Source organism: Xenopus tropicalis, chromosome 6, assembly GCF_000004195.4.
Source record: "Xenopus tropicalis strain Nigerian chromosome 6, UCB_Xtro_10.0, whole genome shotgun sequence".
Lineage (NCBI taxonomy): Eukaryota > Metazoa > Chordata > Amphibia > Anura > Pipidae > Xenopus > Xenopus tropicalis.
In genome coordinates this window covers 71350860-71372414 of record NC_030682.2, presented here as the reverse complement: position 1 = coordinate 71372414, position 21555 = coordinate 71350860, and the positions used below count along the sequence as shown (strand labels likewise).

The 21555-nt window shown below is 37.3% G+C and overlaps 1 protein-coding gene across 6 annotated transcripts in view; it reads right to left on the bottom strand.

Annotated features, from left to right (window-relative positions):
• The window catches only part of trio (trio Rho guanine nucleotide exchange factor), a 308906-nt gene that overhangs the window by 113314 nt on the left and 174037 nt on the right, over nucleotides 1–21555 (bottom strand). For all 6 annotated transcript variants that reach the window (XR_001170948.3, XM_012964353.3, XM_012964355.3 and 3 more), the window contains exons 22-31: nucleotides 18264–18455; nucleotides 16798–16913; nucleotides 16189–16255; nucleotides 15190–15299; nucleotides 14114–14183; nucleotides 13339–13428; nucleotides 12905–12997; nucleotides 7323–7434; nucleotides 5738–5928; nucleotides 2856–2957 (exon numbers count right to left, since the gene is read on the bottom strand). Coding sequence is in view for 5 of the 6 variants with exons in the window: in XM_012964353.3 (XP_012819807.1) it covers nucleotides 2856–2957; nucleotides 5738–5928; nucleotides 7323–7434; nucleotides 12905–12997; nucleotides 13339–13428; nucleotides 14114–14183; nucleotides 15190–15299; nucleotides 16189–16255; nucleotides 16798–16913; nucleotides 18264–18455 (1143 nt within the window). In the remaining variant the exon portion in view is untranslated. The remainder of the gene's footprint in view (nucleotides 1–2855; nucleotides 2958–5737; nucleotides 5929–7322; nucleotides 7435–12904; nucleotides 12998–13338; nucleotides 13429–14113; nucleotides 14184–15189; nucleotides 15300–16188; nucleotides 16256–16797; nucleotides 16914–18263; nucleotides 18456–21555) is intronic.

Genomic DNA, 21555 nt, shown 5'->3' with positions numbered 1-21555 from the left:
CAGACAATTCCTGCTTCCCCCTCCCTCCCTCTGCAGACTCACGGATCGCAGGAAGAAGCTGCAGTTTGGGTTCCTGGGTCCTTCCTCCCACCTCCAGAGGATCTGTGTGACTGCTTGTCCCAGGTAGGTGTTAAAAATCACACACACACACACACACACACACACACACACATATTACATTAATACACACCTATACTCACACTTACACAAATACATTTTGGGGGGGGTTGGGGGGTTTCACACATTCACAGCATTTACAGAACTCACACTTTTTTGCACACAAAGCACATTTTGCCTAGTGTACACACACACGTAATTTTTTTTTTTTATTGTGTCGTTTTTATTCTTGCCTGAAAAAAATGTTATATTGCCATTGCGGATAGCGTATTCGCTAACCGCACTGTGCAATACCTTTTTGCATTTTTAGCCATTTTATTGCATTTTCAGTTATGCATAGTTGTTTTTCGCTTGACTTTGTCTGTAAAACTAATTTGCCCAAACCAAAATACTCAAACTGTGATTCTGACTGCAGATATCACTAGGAAAAAAAAAACATTTTGTGATTTTATTGCATTTCACATTGATCTTTGTTACTTGTCTTTGCACATGGACATTTTTTCTGCTGTATTTCAATTTAGCTTCCTTTGTACACCACATAGTTTGGTAAATCTTTGCATGTAGGGCATCAAATTGTTCAGTAGACCCCTGGTGTTCATATTTAGATTTGTGATGATTTTCAGAAATGTTATAAAAACCGTTTTTGTTTTGTCAGAATGTGTACTTTCGGAAAATGTATGGTTTTCTAGGGTCTCTGTACTGTTAGGGGGTCTTGTGACACATAATACACATACCGGGTACAAAAATTGCACAAGCCGGAGTGTCATATGTGAAAATTCATATGCCCTATTTTTATTTGAGTGCCCCTGTACCCATAGTTTGGTAAATCTATGCACATAGGGCATCAAACTGTTCAGTAAACCCCTGGCATTCATATTTAGAATGTTTTATGTTGATACGTTACAAAATGTTGGGTACATAATGAAGTAAAATGCAAGCTTTGTGACAATTTTCAGAAATGTCATAAAAACCATTCTGTTTAGCAGTGCTTTGTAGTTTGCAGTAGAAAGATGTATTTACCCAGTTCTCCGTACTGTTAGGGGGTCTTATGGCACATAATACACATGCCGGTAGCTTATATTGCAGAGTATTCACTTTGTATGTACTAACTTCCTTTTGGGGTCTCTAAATGCCAGATACATCAGTGATCCTATGTACAGTGGGTATCAAACTGTTCAGTGGACCCTTGGCTTTCATATTTAGGATGAGTTTTCTTGGTAAGTAATGTTATGTGGGTGGTAAGGTGCTTGAAAGTGGAAGGTTTGATGCGATTTTCAGGTATTTCATCAAAACCGCCAATTTTGAGAAGGCATTGTGACTCTGTAGTTTGGAGTAGAAAGACATGGATACCCATTTTGAATTTACCCGAATGTGTACTTTCCGAAAATATATGGTTTTGGTGGGTCAATGTGAATTTGTGTGTTTTTACCCCACAAAAATCCAGTTATTTTGTTGAATTTTCAGTAGCTAGAGATCTCCGGGGCAATTTGTATGCACTTGATTTTGGGGTCTCTAAATGCCAGATACATCGGTGATTCTATGCACAATGGGCATCAAACTGTTCAGTGGACCCTTGGCTTTCATATTTAGGATGTTTTTTCTTGGTATCTAATGCTATGTGGGTGGTAAGGTGCTCGAAAGTGGAAGGTTTGATGCAATTTTCAGGTTTCTCATCACAACTGGCAATTTTGGAAAGGCATTGTGACTCTGTAGTATGGAGTAGAAAGACATGGATACCCATTCTGAATTTACTCGAATGTGTATTTTACGAAAATATATTGTTTTGGGGGGTCAAAGTGTTTTTTTGTGTTTTTACCCCACAGAAAATACAGTAAACATGTTGAATTTTCAGTGGTTAAAGAGATGTCTGGGGCAACTTCCTTTTGGGGTCTCTACATACCAGATACATCAGTGATCCTATGCACAATGGGCATCAAACTGTTCGGTGGACCCTTGGCTTTCATATTTAGGATGTGTTTTCTTGGTACCTAATGCTATGTGGGAGATAAGATGCTTGAAATTGGAAGCTTTGGGGTGATTTTTTTTGAATTTTCATAATTTTTTAAAGAAACTGCTAAATTCAGGGAAAGCTTTGCTGTTTCGTACTTAGGAGTTGGAGGACATGGTTACCCATTTCGGATTAAGCAAAATGGGTGCTTTTTAAAAATATAAGGTTTTCTGGAGTAAATCTAATGTTCCAGGATTTTTTGCTTTGGAATCTAAAGTATGCCGTATTCTGCTGTAATGCTTTGAAAATTTGGTAATATACTGCTGGGAGTTTTTGATCTATAGAAATGAAAAATCTCCATAAAACTATACATATCAGGTATTGGCACATTCGGGAGACATAAGGCTTTCCAAATCAGTTGAATTTTTGTCCATAAAATAAAATATGTTTCTGGTATAAATCCCTATATCATGAAAAATATCAATTTTTCTTTTTTGTATTTCGAGCTCTAAATCTTGTTCCAGAAGCGAAAATACACAAAAACTCGGAAAGCTCAGGTTCTCCTGAAAAAAACAATATATAGTTTGCCTACCTAAACTTAACCCTTCCCCCAGTAAAAGCCCCTAAATTGAGACAGCACAGAATGTTTACAAAACGTCTGGCACTGAGGGGAACCGAAATGTGAAATTCTGCTGGCACTTAAAGGGTTAAAGCACTGCTGGTTGGACAGGACAGTGCAAGATTTATTAATTACAGAGATAAGGTTTTCAGCAACAGATAAAATTCTTACCTTAAGGACTATTTTGTTATCAGATGTTGGCGTTCTGCCTACCCAAAGTGCAAATTTGCAAGGATCACCTTCTACATGTTCTGTGACTCCAAGCTCTGAGGTCTGTATAAACAAAACAAATTATATAATGTAATGAAATTGAACCTTAAGTGTCAAAGCCATTTATTTAAGAAAAAATAAAGTGTGAAAACAACACAAAGCCTTATGATAAACATTTAAGTATTAGCTGGATTTTGGGACCTACTGTTTACTCCATAAAATGAAGGCAAAAACCCCCTGAAGCCTCATTCATTTGCAACAGAGGGGAAAAAAATCCTTCCTAATTTCAAAATGGCAATTGGACTAGTCCCTGGATCAACTTGTTTTAAGAGCTTTTGCTTATAACCCTGTATTCCCTCACTTGCTAAAAGCCATCCAACCACTTCTTGAAGCTATGTAATATGTCAGCCAGTACGACTGATTCAGAGAGGAAATTCCACAACTTCATAGCTCTCACAGTAAAAAATCCTTTCCGAATATTTATGAGGAACCTCCTTTCTTCTACTTGGAATGGGTGGTCTCGTGTCAGTTGGAAAGACCTACTGGTAAATAAAGCATTAGACAGACTATTATATGATCCCTTTATATATGTATACATAGTTATCATATCACCTCTTAAGTGCCTCTTCTCCAGTGTAAACAACCCTAACTTGACCAGTCTTTCTTGATAATAGAGACTATCCCTACCCTTTACCAGCTTAGTTGTGCTTCTCTGTACCCTCTCTAATTCAGTAATGTCCCGTTTGAGCACTGGAGACCAAAACTGAAAGGCATATTCTAGATGGGACCTTACCAGTGCTCTGTAAAGTGGAAGAATAACTCCCCCCCCCTCCCGCGAATCTATGACACTTTTAATACAGCTCAATACCTTGTTTGTCCTTGCAGCTTCTGCCCAGCGTTGCTTGCTATAGCCAAGTTTATTATCTACAAGGACTCCAAGGTCCTTTTCCATAATGGATTTGCCAAGTGCAGTCCCATTAAGGATATTAGTGACTTCCGCATTTTTACATCCCAGGTGCTTAACCCTACATTCATCCACATTAAATCTCATCTGCCACTTAGCCACTCAGATCCTGCTGCAAGGATGCCACATCCTGGATAGAATTGACTGGTCTGCAGAGTTTTGTGTCATCTGCACACTGATACATTACTTATAATACCCTCCCCTAAGTCATTTATGAACAAGTTAAACAATAGTGGACCCAGTACAGAACTCTGAGGGACCCCACTGAGAACCTTACTCCAAGTAGAGAATGTACCATTAACAACCACCCTCTGAACCCAATACTGTAGCCAGTTTCCTATCCATGTGAAAACAACTTCACTAAGACCAACAGACCTTGGTTTAGAAAGCAGCCATTAGTGGGGCACTGTATCAGATGCTTTGGCAAAATCCAAATAGATCACATCTGCTGCAACCCCACTGTCCAGCTTCTTACTAACCTCATCATAAAAAGCAATTACAAATGTCTGACATGACCTATCCTTCATAAAGCCATGCTGATTACTCATAATGCCATTCTCCAGAATATAATTTTGTATGGGATAACGTAACAAGCCTTCAAATAACTTGCCCACCATGGATGTCAAACTTACTGGCCTGTAATTGCCAGACTTAAATCTATTATCTCTTTTTAAAGGAAAACTATACCCCTAAAATGAATACTTAACCAACAGATAGGTCACTTAATATGATGTAAACTATTAAAAAATCTCATCAAACTGGAATACATATCAGTAAATATTGCTCTTTTACATGCTTTCCCTTGATCCACCATTTAGTGATGGGGTGTGTGCTCACTCAGAAATTACATGACCAGAAATAATGCAGATCTCACTGTAACAGGAAGTAGTGTGGAAGCAAAAGGCATAACTTTGTTTATTAATTGGCTGATGTTCCCTTGCATATAAGGTGTGCCTTGGCTTGTTTGTGTGCACTGTGAATCCTATAATCCATGTTTTTAAAAACTATGTGCTCAGGTCAAAGTAAATACAAAACTTTAACAGCTTAGAGGGAACATTACTCTAGATTAGAAGGATTCTCACCAAATCTCACCATGTGCCATTATTAGCCTTATACAATGGCAAAGATATGGATCTTTAAGGATGTTTTTAATACTGGAAATAATGTGTCAATTTGTATGGCTCTTTCTGTTCAATTTAACTACTATTAAACAGAAATACCAGCTCCAAAAAGCGAGTTGTTTGAGCAACCCAACCAAAATATAAGGATCTAAGTGCAAAGAAATGATTAGTGTTACTGCTTCACCTACTGACAGCACTGTCATGCTGAAATTATGTGTCTAATGTTCAACACAGCAGATAATTGAAATAGAAAACAGTTAGGCCGAAGGCGCACAGAGTGTTGGCTCCACTACGTTCCTGTGTTTTTTTGCAGGCTGAGAGAACTGGATCCACTCCCTTACACACATCAGTAAAACTGCCTTGAGAAGTACAGCTTCTGTCTCCACTTGGGCACATGAAGTGGAGCCAGGTGGAGAACAGCATTAAAATGCCTGCTTTTAGTGTTTTTGGGCCGATCCTCACTGGGATCTTCTTCGTTTAGCTGAGCGGAGGCAGAAGCTGTACTTATTAATGCGTTTTTACTGAGGTGCATAAGGAAGTGGGATCCGCATCTCTCAGCCTGCAAAAAAAAATGCATGCTGAAAGCAGCTGAGCCAGTGCTTCATGTGCTCTTAGTTTAGCTTTGAGCTTAGGCTAACCAGCAGATTTATCAGCAAGGCTGTATCTACCATAAAGTTATCTGTGGGCCCTTGCCTAGGGTGGCATCTTTGAGGGGAGCCTACGGGGTTCCAATATAATAGAAAAATCCACATACTTACAAATAATTTTGATTTGTAAATATATTTGCTCCTTCCACTTGAATCTTTCACTTCTTTGCTGAAGACCAAAGACATTTCAAACAAGAAGAGATGTCTCTCACGCCCCTTTCTTATTAAGGTTTTAGGATCCCACACTTGAAAAGACTCTTGCAGAATAAGTTCTCCCTGAGATTCAATGTTCTCATCAAACCCTGGAGCCATGAAAATAAGAAAAATCGATATGAAAATGTCCAGGAGTATTGCACACAGGAACAAATACTGTCAGTCAATCCATGTGTTGTCATGCAATTAGATCCTTGGTGTCATCCACACATCCACACAATTAGATCCTTGGTGTCATCCACACAAAAATGGTGTTTGTGTAATGAAAGATAATTTAATGCTAAGCAACCTATGAAATTAACATTAATAACATGTTAATTAACATTAACAAAATGTTTCTGGGTTTTAAAGTTGTTTGTAATTGTATTTGTAAATGTAAATGTATTTGCTATTGAAAGCAGCATCTGCCTGGCTGTTTATATTCTCTAAAGCGCTGGTTGTGACTCCCGAAACAACAGACATATTTGAAAGTTGTTAGCATTACAATTTTTTCATTGAAGCCACTCCATGTTTGTCCCTTTCAAGACATATAAATCCATTTTACAGGTGGATTATCTGTGCATTGGTAATCTAATTATCTACCTTGAAAGAACAGAGTATCTTAAATTTCCCTGTTAAGAACAAAAAATAACAAAAAAATGATTTCTTTGCATTTAAGGGCTCTGGCACACGGGGAGATTAGTCGTCCCGTGACAAAACTCCCTGTTCGCGGGCGACTAATCTCCCCAGATTGCCATCCCACCGGCGAAAATGTAAATCGCTGGTGGGATGGCATACACGGCGGCGCGATTTCAGTGACATCACACAAGTTGCCTTGAGAGGAGTCAAAAAAGTCAAAATTTAAAAAGCATACTGCCCAACAGTCCTCCTATTGTTTAGTAAAAACACCACACTTTTGGCTCACCTAATGAAATATTTACTCAGTCACACTTCACATTTTCTAGAACAGGCAGCCATCTCTAAAAAGGTATTTTCCTTTCCCTCCTTGCTTCATACGGCACATGTGTTTCATTCCCTCCCCCCCTCCCCTCTGCCAGATCCGCTTCTGATTGGCTGGTGGGCATGTCTAGCTCAGAACAGAAGACAGGATCAAGTTACACACATGCTCAGAGAATAGGAAGGTTGCCGCTGGCAGCCTACAGGAAGGACAGAGATATTTCAGTGATGTCACTGTAGTATTCACACTGCTGTAGGCTGTCAGCACCATATCTCAGAGAAGCAAGCAGGGATCTGGGAATTTAGCTATGCAGTAAGAACTTAAAAAGAATGCGTTTAGGCTTACTTTTAATTTATATTAACCTTTCCTTGTCCTTTAAGGTACTGCAATCCAAATGATGGGAAAACCCCAGTTCCCAAGCATTCTAGATAATAGATCCCACATCAGTACAAATAACATAGTTGATAATTGAATAATTAAATTTTATTTGACAGATTTAACAGAAAGGTTTCATTACAAATAGTTAAAGTGGAAATACAGCTTTACCTTCAAGCATGCTGAGATGCATTGCATCGTTGGCTCTTTTTGGTACACTTAGCATCACTTCCAGCCCATCTTTAATCTCTCCTTTACCTTCTTCGCAGCATGTCAGCAGCTCCTAAATTACAGAAATAATTCTTTAGTGTTTGTATTTATATCTATCACTCTTATGCACCAGGTTGCCTATTTTTTGTAGGCCAAAATCTCTGCACCAAGGTGCCTGAAGTAGCCCTCTAGGCACTTTAGTCACTTTGGGTCAGTATTTTTGACGCAGAGCTTAATTGGCTTATTTATCAGTTTTCGAGTTTGTGAATTCAAGTTTCTTTTTCTAAGTCGATTAAACTCAAATATAGAATGCTTGCTTATTTATTAATGTGGTAAACTTGTGCAAATGAAAAAAACTCAATTGCCTCGAATTTTTATTCACTTGAATAAACTAGAAAATGCAAATATCTTGAATTAAAAATATGACTTGACTTTGCCTAGGACAACTCCCATTTACTTCTAGAAACTTGCAAACTTTGAGAAGATTTACATTTGAGGTTTCAGATTTTTTACACTTAATAAATACCATACCATAAATGCCCTAAGTGTAATGGCACTACAAATTTCCCCATTTGCCATTATCCTAAAGCGCCCAAAGTAGAAGTTGCCCTACTTTTACACTAATAGCCAGGTGATGATGTCCAGACCAACTACCTCCATTTATGATTTGCTTGAAGATAATGGTAATTAATTTACTTATTACGTTTGATGATTTAAGAAGAGTTCCTAACAAGCATTTTTAAGCAGGTTATATATAGGCATCATGGTTGAACGTGATGGACGTATGTCTTTTTTCAACCTAACTTACTATGCATAACCAAATCACTGCAACCCAACAGGATTAATATTGATGCACATAGCAAAAAAACTTACAGTAAATTATCATGTTTCTATTGTTATAAGAAAAAAATACCAAGGTTACTAGAAAGCAGACATTTTTTTATCAGATCTGTCAGCAATTGTAATGCCGTTTATCAAGAGGATTATGGATTCCATTCACATCATGAATTTAAAATTTCATCAAAAAGATAAGTTGACCTTGGAGTGTTGGTAGATGTAATCCCCCATAGACATAGACTCCTTAACACTGACCTGTTGATACAACAGCTTAACACTACCCTCATGAACTGGTCAGGCCTCTCTCTTAAGCTATTGGGGTGTATTAAATTAGTATAAAAGGCTGTACTCCCCAAGTTATTTTACCAATTCCATAATTCCCCAGTAACTAGATTCTCTGATCGGCTCTTGCATATGAGTTTGCAGGTTCAGCCGAAGCATTCACATATTTCCCTTTAGAGAGAGATCCAAGGGGTTGCCCTCTATCAATCCTATAAGTACTAGTTTTGATGTGAACAAAGGCCCTTAGGGATGATAAAGCATTACAGAATCTCCAAATACACCCCTATGGTGCAACCCCAAACTTAACTCAGTTATACAACAACCAAAATTTGAAATACAATCTCTTCAGAAACAAGCAGTACAAGTATCTCCAGTTCAGACAGGCAGCTTCTTGTCAATTCCCATTTCCCCCAAGATCTCCAGTTCTGAAATTGAAGGAGCTCTCAAGACACCCTACAAATAATGGTAGTAGCTAGTATTTACATACAAAAGGGGGCAACCACTTTGCAAACTGCCATACCAAATGAGCTGGAGATATATGGCAGATTGATTCTCAGAATTGGGCCAAACTTTCCCAAATTTTTTAGATGCAGACATTAGGGACTCACTCCTTGTAGCCTATGCCTGGGTTCCACTGTAAAAGGTCACAGAGCCAGCAATATCTTACAGAAGGCCCAAAAACATATACCAAATGAATTAGACAGATCAACTTTACCATTGAGGCCCTCAAACAGAAAACTGAACAACTGAAACAGAGTCTGACAAAACAGCTACCTGATATAACTCTGGAAAGGATGGTTCAGTTCATTGAACATGCACAGATGGCCCAACACATTAAGAGTAAGAAGAAGCAAATAAGCAAGTTCACCAACTTACTGTCACGTAGCAATGATTTGAAAAGGACAGAAGAACTAACATGGAGGCAGAAAGATGAGACATCCAAGAACACCAAGGATACATGGGTTAAGAACCTATCAGACAGGGTACTTACTCAGCTAGAAAAGGATGTGCTAGCCGAGGGGCTAAACTATGCAGTGACACCACAACACATCCCAGCGGTTGAGCTCATCACAGCCACAGAATCTGCCATCAATAACCATATAAAGGTGGAGGAAGCAGAACAATTCTGACTAAAAGTGTCAGCTGCCTTGTCAAGTGCCAGAACACCCCCCTCTAACCTTAGTACACAAGAAAGGAAAGCGCTCACATCATTAGTAAGAACCTGAACATCACCATCCTGCCAGCAGATAAAGGGAGATGCAGAGTTGTGCTCAACACAACTGACTATCACTGCAAAATGACCACGCTACTCAGTGATAGCAATACATATGAACCTTTAAGGAGAGACCCAAGCAGCAGTTACAAGAAAAAGGACTTGAAAAAGAGGAAGCCATTGATCGAACTTTATACCACCGCCTATACCCCAGAGAAGCTACACCATGCTTATATGGACTCCATAAAGATGGAGCACCACTCAGGCCTATTGCCAGCAGCATCAATTCAGTGACTTACAGCATTGCAAAATACTTGGCCAACATCTTAGCTGCATTGGTAGGTAAAACAGTGCATCATATCCAAAATGCCAAAGAGTTTGTCACCAAGATTCAAGGAGTTAAACCAGAGGCAGAAGAAACTATGGTATAATATGATGTCACTTCACAGTTCACAAGTATACCTACCACAGAGGCTATTGAGACTGTAAAAAATCAACTGCAGCAAGATAACACCCTCAGCAGCAGAACAAAGCTCAGTCCTAACCAAGTATGTTTATCGCTAGATTTGTGCCTTAACACCACATACTTCGAATACAAGGACCAATTTTACAGGCAAAAACAAGGCTGTGCAATGGGTTCACCAGTTTCTCCCATTGTAAAAAACATGCATATGGAGGAAGTGGAAAGGTCACCTTCTTGAGAAAAGGCTCTGCCCGAAACATGTAGTATGCTGACACTGCCATTAAATTCACTGCAGTTTTCAAATGCTGCCTGGAGCTGTTTGATTCCTTTTTGCCTTTTGATCTTATAAACCCAACAGGAACACCAAAAGGAAGAACTGTCCTGAGACACAGGCGCAATATAGTCATCCCATATATGCAGCAGGAGTGTCCGAGAAACTAAGGAGAATTTTCAACAAACACCACATCCCCGCGTTTTTCAAACCTAAAAACACACTGAGACAAAAACTTCTACACCCAAATGATCCAACACCAAAGGAAAAATAAAGCAATGTTGTATACGCAGTCCAGCGTAGCGGGGAGTGCACAGACCTTTACATTGGGGAGACAAAGCAACTGCTCTCCAAGCGAATGACTCAACATAGGAGGGCAAACTCTACAGGGCAAGTCTGTGCTGTATTTCTACACCTAAAAGACAAGGGACACTCCTTTGAAAATAGCAACGTCCAAATTTTGAACTAAGAAGACCGCTAGTTTGAAATGTATAAAAGAGGCTATTCATGTTAAAGTGAAAAAACCATCCCTAAACAGAGGCGGGGGCCTTGAACACCATCTATCTGCTACATGCAATGCTGTTCCAACACCTGTACCCCGGCAGTTTTACAGAACTCTTCACACATCCATTCAAGCTACTCTAGCAAGTAACACCTGTTTCGATGAGTTGCGTGATACTTTGGTAATCCTTTCAAAGTAACTCCACAGCATTCACACCTGTGAGTTTCAGATGTTACCTTTCTGAAGAGTTACAAAGTGCCATTGTGATTGGATTAGTGGAAGAGTACATATACTGAGGACTCAAGAAGTCCAGTTGCTTTAGATTTATTTATACTAGATATGCCATGACCTGGATGAATGAAAATCTTCATAGTCACACCCAAACAATGTATTGTATACAATGCAATATATTGCAAAAACCAGCTCATATGTAAAACCTGCTTTATCTAAATAGACCAGTTTGATAAAAAAAATATGCTTTTTTTTTTTTTTTTTTAAGTAGTTTTTGCCATTTTAAGAATTAAGAGCTGCCTCCTGGGATCACACGATTAATGTTGCACACAAACTAACCAGGCACATATACATGCTAGGCCACATAAGCCAATTAATGGAGTTGTCTTTTGCTGCAACACTTCTTACACTTAGAACTGCATTATTTCTCGTCATGTGATCTCTGAGGAAGCACACAGATCATCTAAAATAGTAGCTCAATGGAAAATATGTGAAAGGACAATATTTACTAGCACGGAACGTGAAGATGCCCAATGTTCAATCCCAAGAAGCATACCTTCTGGGAATAGTTGCAAAAATAGTTCCTGGCAGGTACCAGAATACCCCACCCTGAGGCTTTTAAACACCTATGCAAAAAAATCAACACCTAATTTAAAACACTGATAGTCTTTTTATAACTGAGGTCATTTCTCTGTATAAGCTAACTTATTTGACTAATTTGAGAAAATTTGGGGCCCACAGACAGATGAACTTTCCACATATCAAACCCAGGACACTCTCTTACATGACACAAACAGGCCTTTGATCTAATGTGATATAATGTGTGATGTAACAATGTTTACTCCATGGCCTGCCTTCTTTCTTTTCTCTTCTCATCTACTATTTTCTTTCCCTTGAAATGTTTGATCACTTGTTCAGGTGCAGCAGCAACAAGAACTAACTACTGCTGTGTTGTGATCTCTCTGCTTTCTTATAAAAGTTGAAACAAACATATAGAACCTTTGAAAAAGAGATATGCTGCTTATTATTCCATTATACATTGTCACTGTCATGTTCACTTGATGCAGATATAATTCTGAAATATTGAACTGTTATTAAACTTTATGGATAGTATGTTCCCACCCTTAACTTGACTGGATAAGCATACAAAGACATAACAAACCTTTGTTGTAAACAATCTGCATTATACTGTGTGTTCTACACCCCTTTCTTTGCAAGTCTTTTTACTGTCTACATTGACTGAGCTTTACTGGAAAGCACACAGCTATCCTAACCCATGCATACAATAAATGAGCACAATGCAGGCCAGGCAAATTTCCAGGGCAGTTTCTAAGGAACCCTGGAATCTTAATAAATGTTATGTAAAGCTAGTGGACAGTAAGAGGTGGCCAGTAAGAGGTAGTTTTACATATAATCTATGAAAATGCACAATGTGATGTGTAATATACTGTTCAAGTATTCCTAAAAAGTCAAATTTTGCTGATGGAAAAGGCAAAATCTTGTATCCCTCAAGGCAAAGGGACAGATATTATACACAAGAAAATGACTAGTTTCTATAATTGTTTGATGCCTAGTAGTCATATAATTAATTCTAACTAATGCATGTTAATTTGCTTAAGATGAAGAGTTAAGATTATATATCTTTGTATATAGTGATGATTCACTGAATCAAAAAAAAACAAAAACAAAAAAAAACAGAGAAACAAATAAAATACAGTTTAGTCCAAGGAAAATGAAAACTTACTTTTAAAAGAAGCTGATATTTTGTTATCCTTTGCACAGGTTTGATAAGATAAGAAGAGATGGAGTTGACCAGCTCATGGCGCTGCTGAATTTCCTGCAGAGATTTAAGAGAGACTGAGCAATCAGATTTATCAAGACTGGGACAAAAAGTAAAAAAGAAAAAAAAAAAAAAAAAAAAGATATACCCATACTCTGCTTATTATTTTAGAATTCTGTGGTAAAAATTTGTGTTTTCCCTTATGGTCTAAAAATTAGTCTTGTTTATCTGTGGTTCTGAAGATCTGGTAATGCTAATAAGAAGAAACATTCTTAAATAAAAATCCTTTTTTTTTTTTAATAAGCAGAATTATATTCATATAGATAACACAATTTGACCCAGTCATTTATGGACAGCATTCTCTGAATAAATGGATCCACAATCAGTTCAACACTTACATCAAAATATGTTCCTGCTTGTTCCAAGATAAGTTGTGTTGAATCAGGCTTATTCTTACAGTAGGACACATACATCTGAAATTTGTCAGCCTAAAAAAATTTGAAGTATTTTTAATAATGCATCAAAGAGAAAAGCAAGTTTGTAGAAAAAGAGTCACAAACACACTTAGGGGCCCATTTATTAAAGTACGATTGCTTCCGAATACAAAAATTTTTTATTTTTTCTAAGTTTTCGTACTGTGCGTACTTTAGCTGATTTTTTCACTCATTTACGCAACTTTTTTTTACTTAGCGCAACAAATACGATTTTGTCACGCAAATTGTCGCAGAGTACTAAAGTTTCGGATTCATTCAATTTTCGGCAAGGTGACTTTCCTTGGGCCAGGTTGAAGCTGCAGAGTGCCATTGAGTCCTATGGGAGGCTTCCAAAATCATGCACAGAAGGATCAAAGTCAGAAAGTTTTTCCCGCCGTTTACGATTGTTCGGATATGAAAATTTTGTGACTTTCGGATCACCGATAGGATATTATAGTGACTAATACGATTTATTCGTAAGCATTTTCGTGACATTTACAACTATCAGAAATGATCATATCTAATTCGAATTTTACCCATTTCAAGATTCGAACTCGTACTTTGATGAATCAGCCCCCATAAGTAGCTTAGGTAATTCATTTATTACAAGCCAAAGAAATGGACAGATTTAAGTTTTGTAACTAAAAAAAAAAAAAACATACACAGACATGATTTATAAAAGTACAACAATTTGAATTACCCATGTGACAAAACAATGTCCAACATCTTCAGGTAGCTGCTCATACTTCTCAAGCTCCTTTAAGAATATGCTGTAAAGTAAAAATAGAGAGATTTTTTGCATGGGCATATTCCACTCTAGTCTGTGTTCTTCATACATCCATATTTTCTAGATTGCTTTTAGTGGTTTATGGATATTATATATAAAATATACACACAGTAACATTGCAATTTAGGTTGAAATAAAGACACTTTGGATCTGCTGTTACTGAATATAAAATTAAACAGAAATGGACATTAACAACACCTGTTCTGTGTTAAAGGAGAAAGAAAGGCTAATAAAGAATTAATCTCAAACTGCAGGAATACCTTCAGTTTTCTCAATAGTGCCCTTAAGTCTCCCTATATTTATAACATACCATAGTGTTTAGTAACAAGCTGCAAGATGAAGTACACACAAATGGAAAGCATTCAATCAGATTTTAATACGTCCATATCAGAAAATTGCTACAGAATATAATTCAGACAATGTCAGGTATAGCTAAAACTTAAAGATGCTGATATGGCTTATTTTAAGGAGAAGGAAAGGCTAATAAAGTGTTAATCTCAAACTGCAGGCATACCTTCAGTTCTCTCAATAGTGCCCTTAAGACTCCCCATATTTCGCCTGTTCAGATGATCAGAAGCCTCATAGGAAAAAAAAATGCTGAGCGCTGTTAAGAAAGTTTGTAAGACTATGAGGAAGCTTCCTGCTGATTGGCTCAGATCACATATTCCTAAGGGGGGGGGAGTTCTTAGCATTCTTGAGGGAGGGGGGAGCAGGAGTGGGGAGAAAGGAGAGAGGAAAACAAAAAGACAACAAATCCTGTTTCTTTTGACAGAGAACTCAGTGCAGCATTTCTGTGAGTGCTTAAGGCTGTATTTCTGATAAATCTTACTTAGTTTTTACCTTTCCTTCTCCTTTAACAAAATAACGCTGGTAACATTGCTTACTCTTTCTATTAGGGGGATAAAATCTTTCTGAATAGAAAAAAATTCTATTCTTTGTCCTGAACAAGCACAATCATGTGAATAGCTCCACAGATAATAATCACTCACTTGTTATGAAATTCATATATTTCCTGCATGTTTCCAAAGATAATGTGTTCTTTATTTACAATGCCTGGTGGGATCTCTTCAACTCCGCTTGTCATTTCCCACAGATATGTCTAAAAAAAAAGCCAAGGGAAAGAAAACAGCAAATACAAAAATAAAATCTGGAAGCAGAAAATGTTCAAAAAAAAAAAAAAAAAAAGTTCTCAGAATTTAGAAAACACGAGTTAATAAAGACAAGATCTCACACTGTATATATGGTATGGGACCTGTTATCCAGAATGCTCGGGGCCTGGGGTTTTCTGGGTAAGGGATCTTTCCCTAATTTGGATCTCCATACCATACGTCTGCTAAAAATAATTTAAATATTGAATAAACCCAATAGGATTGCTTTGCCTTCCGTAAGGATTAATCATATCTTAGTTGGGATCAAGTACAAGGTACTGTTTTGTTATTACAGAAATCTTTTTTTAAAATTAGAATTATTTACTTATAATGGAGTCTATGGAAGATAGCCTTTCCGTAATTTAGAACTGTCTGGATAACGGGTTTCCGGACAAGGGATCCTATACCTGCACTACATATTGTGTCTGTTTTCAAGCTTTGGATATAAAGCATTCTGAACAGTTTTTAAACTATGAACTTCAGTAATAGAAATCATGTTTTTGCAACAAGTGATATATGTTAAAAGTAAACAACACTCAGGTTATTCCCAGTTTACTATTTACACTGAAGCTACACTAATGTTCCATACCATATATCTTGGTAGAATCGGTCATCATAACAATGTTTTGAGGCCCTAAATTTCTGTGGGGCCCAGTTACATTGACTCATTCTACTGATCAAAAGACTTTGCATAACAATAAAGCCTTTTTCTGGCAGTGGGTCAAATTTCCTTTTGATGCACTGTAAGTGAATTAAGAGCTGCAAATCTGTCTAATGTGACACTAATATTTATAACTTATTTTACTTGTTGTTACTAGTTGTTTACAATGAAACACTTACATCCATGCATTCCCGAAGATCACGAACATATGCTTTTTCAGTTTGTATAAGTTCTGCCATGATGAATCTATAAAATTTGGAAATAGACGGAATTTAACAGACATTTAAATTAGTTATGCTTCCATTTCTAATCACTTATTTTTAACCTTTACATTACAAACCAAGAGGTGTATTTATTAACATTAGAGACAAGCATTACCGGTGATGTTGCCTATAGCAACCAATCAGATCTTTGCTTTTGTTTTATATTTTGTAGGTGACCATTCAAATCTACTTGCTGATTGGTTGCTATAGGCAACATCACCAAGGATGTTTGCCTTCCATGTTAATAAATACACCCCAAAGTTTTGAAATACAAATGAAAATATTGCACAGAGCCACTGTTCTAGTGTGACAGAAGATATGAGGTATGATGTACTTTTATGCTGATAAGACAAAGAAATTCAAATGCAGACAATGTTAAGATCAGTGCATTCCAAAATTATGTATTAATGTCAGATGACTAAAATGTCAAAAAGACAACAGTATGATTTTGGCAAAATTTAGTAATAGGAATTCTCCAACAAAATGTTTTTTGGCACAAGCATTAATTAAGATCATGATAATTACTCTTTTCGACGAGCAGATTTTCTTTTCTCCTCATTGAGTTCATGTGTTGCATCACGAAGCTTGACTTCGGAACCAGGGGCAGTGGCTGGAATAATATCCAACTGAAGGCTTTTACTCTGCATTAAACATAGCATGGATATAATTTAGATCACAAGTAAATTGGCTGCAGCACTAAAAACACTTGGCTCAACTGATTTCAGAAGGTATTCACATATTTATTATGCAACATTTATAGGACAAAAATAGGCAAAGTTTGCAGCTTGGCACTAGCCTGCCTTACTTTACTTACATCCCCAAAAATCCCCAAATCTGTTACGCTATATCAGGCTTAGGGTCACTGATTAACTGGACCAATAAAGTGCCTCTTGACCACGGTGTCTTGCTATCTGAATTGTGCAAGAGAATTATGCAATTAAATGTCACATTATCCATCTAAGTAGGACAGACTGGCAATCTGTGAATTCTGGCAATGTGCCATTGACAGTCACTATTTCTTTGGCTTTTGGAGGGCTGTTTGGGCCTCTGTGTACTTGAAATGCCAGGTCCTAATTTGATTTCCAGTCCAGATCTGCATGCACAAACTGAATATTAAGGAAAAAATTGGTCATGCCTACCTACCTACCTGAGGTGAACCTATTCTATAGGAAGGAAAGGGCAACTCCTCCAAGCCAATGTGCAGGAATGATTAACAGTTAGTTGCAGTTATTGCTACCCAATGGCTGCACACTCGTTTCTAATAGCAATGCTTCATATACATTTGCCACAAAAAATAAGTACCTGTGGATAATTTTCCTCAGTAAATAACTGGTAAAGCATTAGGTTTTTCATTTATTTGTTGGGTTCTTTGTCATATTAATAAATGCTTTATTTCATATTTATTCAAAAATGGGTCATACATATTTCACACAAATTTTTCTGGATTGAGGTCATATTTATGCAAAATGGTTCACAACAAATATATATAAAGTTTATATTTAAAGTGCAAATGTTGCAATTTGCATGCTCAAAAAATGTCATATAATTTGCTAATAATGGCTCTGATATGGTTTTGCAGGTCTGAGTTAGAATTGGCTGAAAAGATATTTACATATCTGTAATTGTGTATATCAAATAACAGAACCATCATTTAAATACAGCAAACTTGATAACTATAGTAATTGTAATTAAAGCTACAAAATTCAAACACACACACATTGTTGCATGGTCAGAGCTACTACTCTGTTAACAAGGTTTATATGACGACATTGTTTTAAGCATGCAAGTTGCAACCTTTTCACTTTAAATATAAGAACACTGCGGCCTACCAACAAGTGTGTAACCAAGTTTAACTGTAAACTAAAACAATGATTCAGCCTAACACAAAACTATATCAAACAATTAGATGAATACTTGCAAGTTAATCAGCAAGCTTCAATATAGCATCATTTCATTCTAAACAATGTTTGAACACTAAATGACTACCTTACCGACTTGGAATCAGAAGAAATGCCCAAAGCCTTCTCTAAGCTGGTTCTGTACTTTTCCATACGCAGCGAGAAGTCTCTGTACCTCTTGTCCACCGCTGTAACACATTTTTTAATTTCTGCAGCATGAGCATGCCCTTTTTCACAAAAGCCATCAGCCAGCTGTATCAACAGCTTTACCCTCTCTTTGGTTTGCTGAGAGGAACACAAAAACATGAAAGTCTTAGGGAAGGTATGTCAAATATTATGCAAATCTAAACAAGTAATGCTCAAATGTCACCCAGCATCCGTTATACATTTAAAAATTTTTTAACTGCTGCATAGAAGATAATAAAATCGAAATGTTATTAATTTCATTAATTTTGCATGCTGTTGACAGGTTTCTGAACTCTCTGTATGCGTTAGGACATAACTATACTTTATGGCCAGACTGCAGATAATTATTTTAGTTAATTTAAAGTGAAATGGTTTAAAAAAATGCAAATAATTTCATAATGCAGAAGGACAATTTGACATTTTTCTTGACAGCAGAGTGACAGTCAAATGCCCAATGTGCAACAGTCTGGTGAAAGACAGTTTAGCACTGTTGCAGTCAAAATGCTGATAAACATATATACTGGTGCGTGTATTGCCATCCTAACAGGAGCAAGAACAGTTTGGATACATAAGACAAGATAACATCAGAAAGATAAATATCTGATTTAAGTAAATAGAAAGGCAGACAAAAACTAAATTAAAACACAAGTGTAACAAAAAGTTTTATAAAACTCAAAGGAGAAAACAAAACACATTCTGACTTTGAAAGAAAAAAAACAGCAGCCAGTGTAACAGGAAAAAAAAAAAAAAAAAAAGACAGCTCACATCTTTACAGTTCAACAAAAGCACCAAATCCCTCACAGAACACTCTGGAAATGCCTGATCAATGGAAGTCTTACCATTTCCTTAAAGGGATTTCTTTTTTAGTTTTAACTTTTTTATTGAGAAAGACATGTTACATGACAATATTATGTATAATTTCATCAATAAACTGTGCAATTCTATAAACCAAGTGTATTTCTTGCATATCATACTTTGGAAAGGGGAAGATAGGTAAGGGAGGGTAGTGAGGGAAGTGTGCAAGTCGGAGTCTTGCACTCACAGAGTCTGACTGTTTACACAGCAAGTAATCCACTCTACCATTTAAAATGCTATTCTTGAACCAACACATGTATTTTTTTAGCTGTAATATTGGTGTGTAGGCAACCATCTTAGTGCCTTGTGTCTGAGTCTGAGCGCTTTCAGAAACTGCTTTCAGGTAACCTATTGTTTCTCCTACTCCCATGTAACAGAAGGAGTTGCACGCCAGACTTGGATTTCTTACTATTGAGTGCTATTCTGATATCTACTGGGAGCTGCTATCTTGCTGCCTTCCCATTGTTCTGCTGATCAGCTGCTGGGGTGGGGGTGGGGGGGGGATATCACTCCGGCTTGCAGCTCAGCAGTAAACTATGACTGAAATTTATCAGAGCACAGGTCACATGGCTATAGCACCCTGGAAAATGAAAAATATGGCTACCCCCATGTGAAATGTCAAAATTAAATATTGAAAAAAATCTGTTTGTGTTTTTGAAAAAGTTATTTCAATGCAGGATTCTGCTTGAGAAGCTCCATTAACTGATGTATTTTGAAAAAAGCATGTATTCCCATGACAGTACTGAAAAAATGTCTGCCAAAGTGTTTAATACATTACATCAACATACTGATCTCTATGACAGACTGGCACTACTGCATAAACCTATGTTCAATATTTATTCAGTAAATTCTAGATATAGAAGGATTGTGCTTAAAAAAGTTGTGTTTCTGACTGATTTATTGAGAAATTCCACAAAAACCCCACTAGCCCCGCCCATCTGTTCCACTTCCTGCTGGCTGAATTCTCTGGATGAGCTGGGGAGTCGGCGGCCCTCCATACCCTGCACTGTATGATAGGAACCAATCAGCAGCTAGGCTGACCTGATAGGGAACTGAAGCCTGTCTGTGCTTGTGTGAGTGCAGGGCTGTGATTGGCTCTCCCCCTCCTACTGTGCTTCTGGCAGGGACCGTTAGGACACGCCCACTCTTCATTTCAAACTGGGACAGAGAAGTGAGAGGATCTATAGGGAGCTCCAATAAAGGGGCCATTGTTACAGATAGGATTCATTTTTAGCACAAAGTGAAACCAGCACCGTATATTATTCATAATTGCCTACAAAATTACCTTTTTTTCCCATTTATCCAATATGTCTCCTTTAAAATTAACAAATTACAGGTATGGGATCCCTTATCCAGAAACCTGTTATCCAGAAAGCCTGTCTCCCATAGCCTCCATTTTAATCAAATAATCCAGAATTTTAAAACTGATTTCCTTTTTCTCTGTAATAATAAAACCGTGTAATTGATCCCAACTAAAATATAAATAATCCTTATTGGATGCAAAACAATCCTATTGGGTTTAATTCGTGTTTTATTGATTTTTTAGTAGACTTAAGGTGTGGAGACCAAATTACGGAAAGACCCCTTATCCGGAATACCCTTGGTCCCAAGCATTCTGGATAATGGGTCCTATACCTGTAGTAATAATGTACAGGTATAGGACCTATTATCCAAAATGCTTGCGACATGGGGTTTTCCGGATAAGGGATCTTTCCGTAATTTGGATCTCCATACCTTAAGTCTGCTAAAAATCATTCAAATATTGAATAAACCCAATAGGACTGTTCTGCCTCCAATAAGGAATAATTATATCTTAGTTGGGATCAAGTACAAGGTACTGATTATTATAGTAATGACTATTACACGGAAAAAGGAAATCATTATTAAAAATTAGAATTATGTGCTTATAATGGAGTCTATGGGAGATGGCCTTTCTTTAATTTGGAACTTTCTGGATAACGGGTTTCCGGATAAGGGATCCCATACCTGTATTTAGCGGTATTAATAAATGCAGTTTGGAATTTAAACCGTTATCTGGTCTTAGAGTAACAAAAAGAGGGGGCTGAAGCCTTGTGGGTGAAACTTTGCACAGATTGCTATATTTATCATGCTGTTTAAAAAGAGACAGCTCTATAAGGGAGTAACTAAAACACTCAATTTTAGACATGCAGCCAGTATCTCTGCAATGTGTCAACTGGGAAAGGCTTTTCATAGGGTCAAACCCAGAAGGAAAATGAAAATGAGATTTGTTCTACCTACCGTTAAATCCTTTTCTCGTAGTCCCGTCACGGCAGCACAGGGTACCCTTGGGTTAATACCATCTTCCGTCTAGGAGGCAGGATGG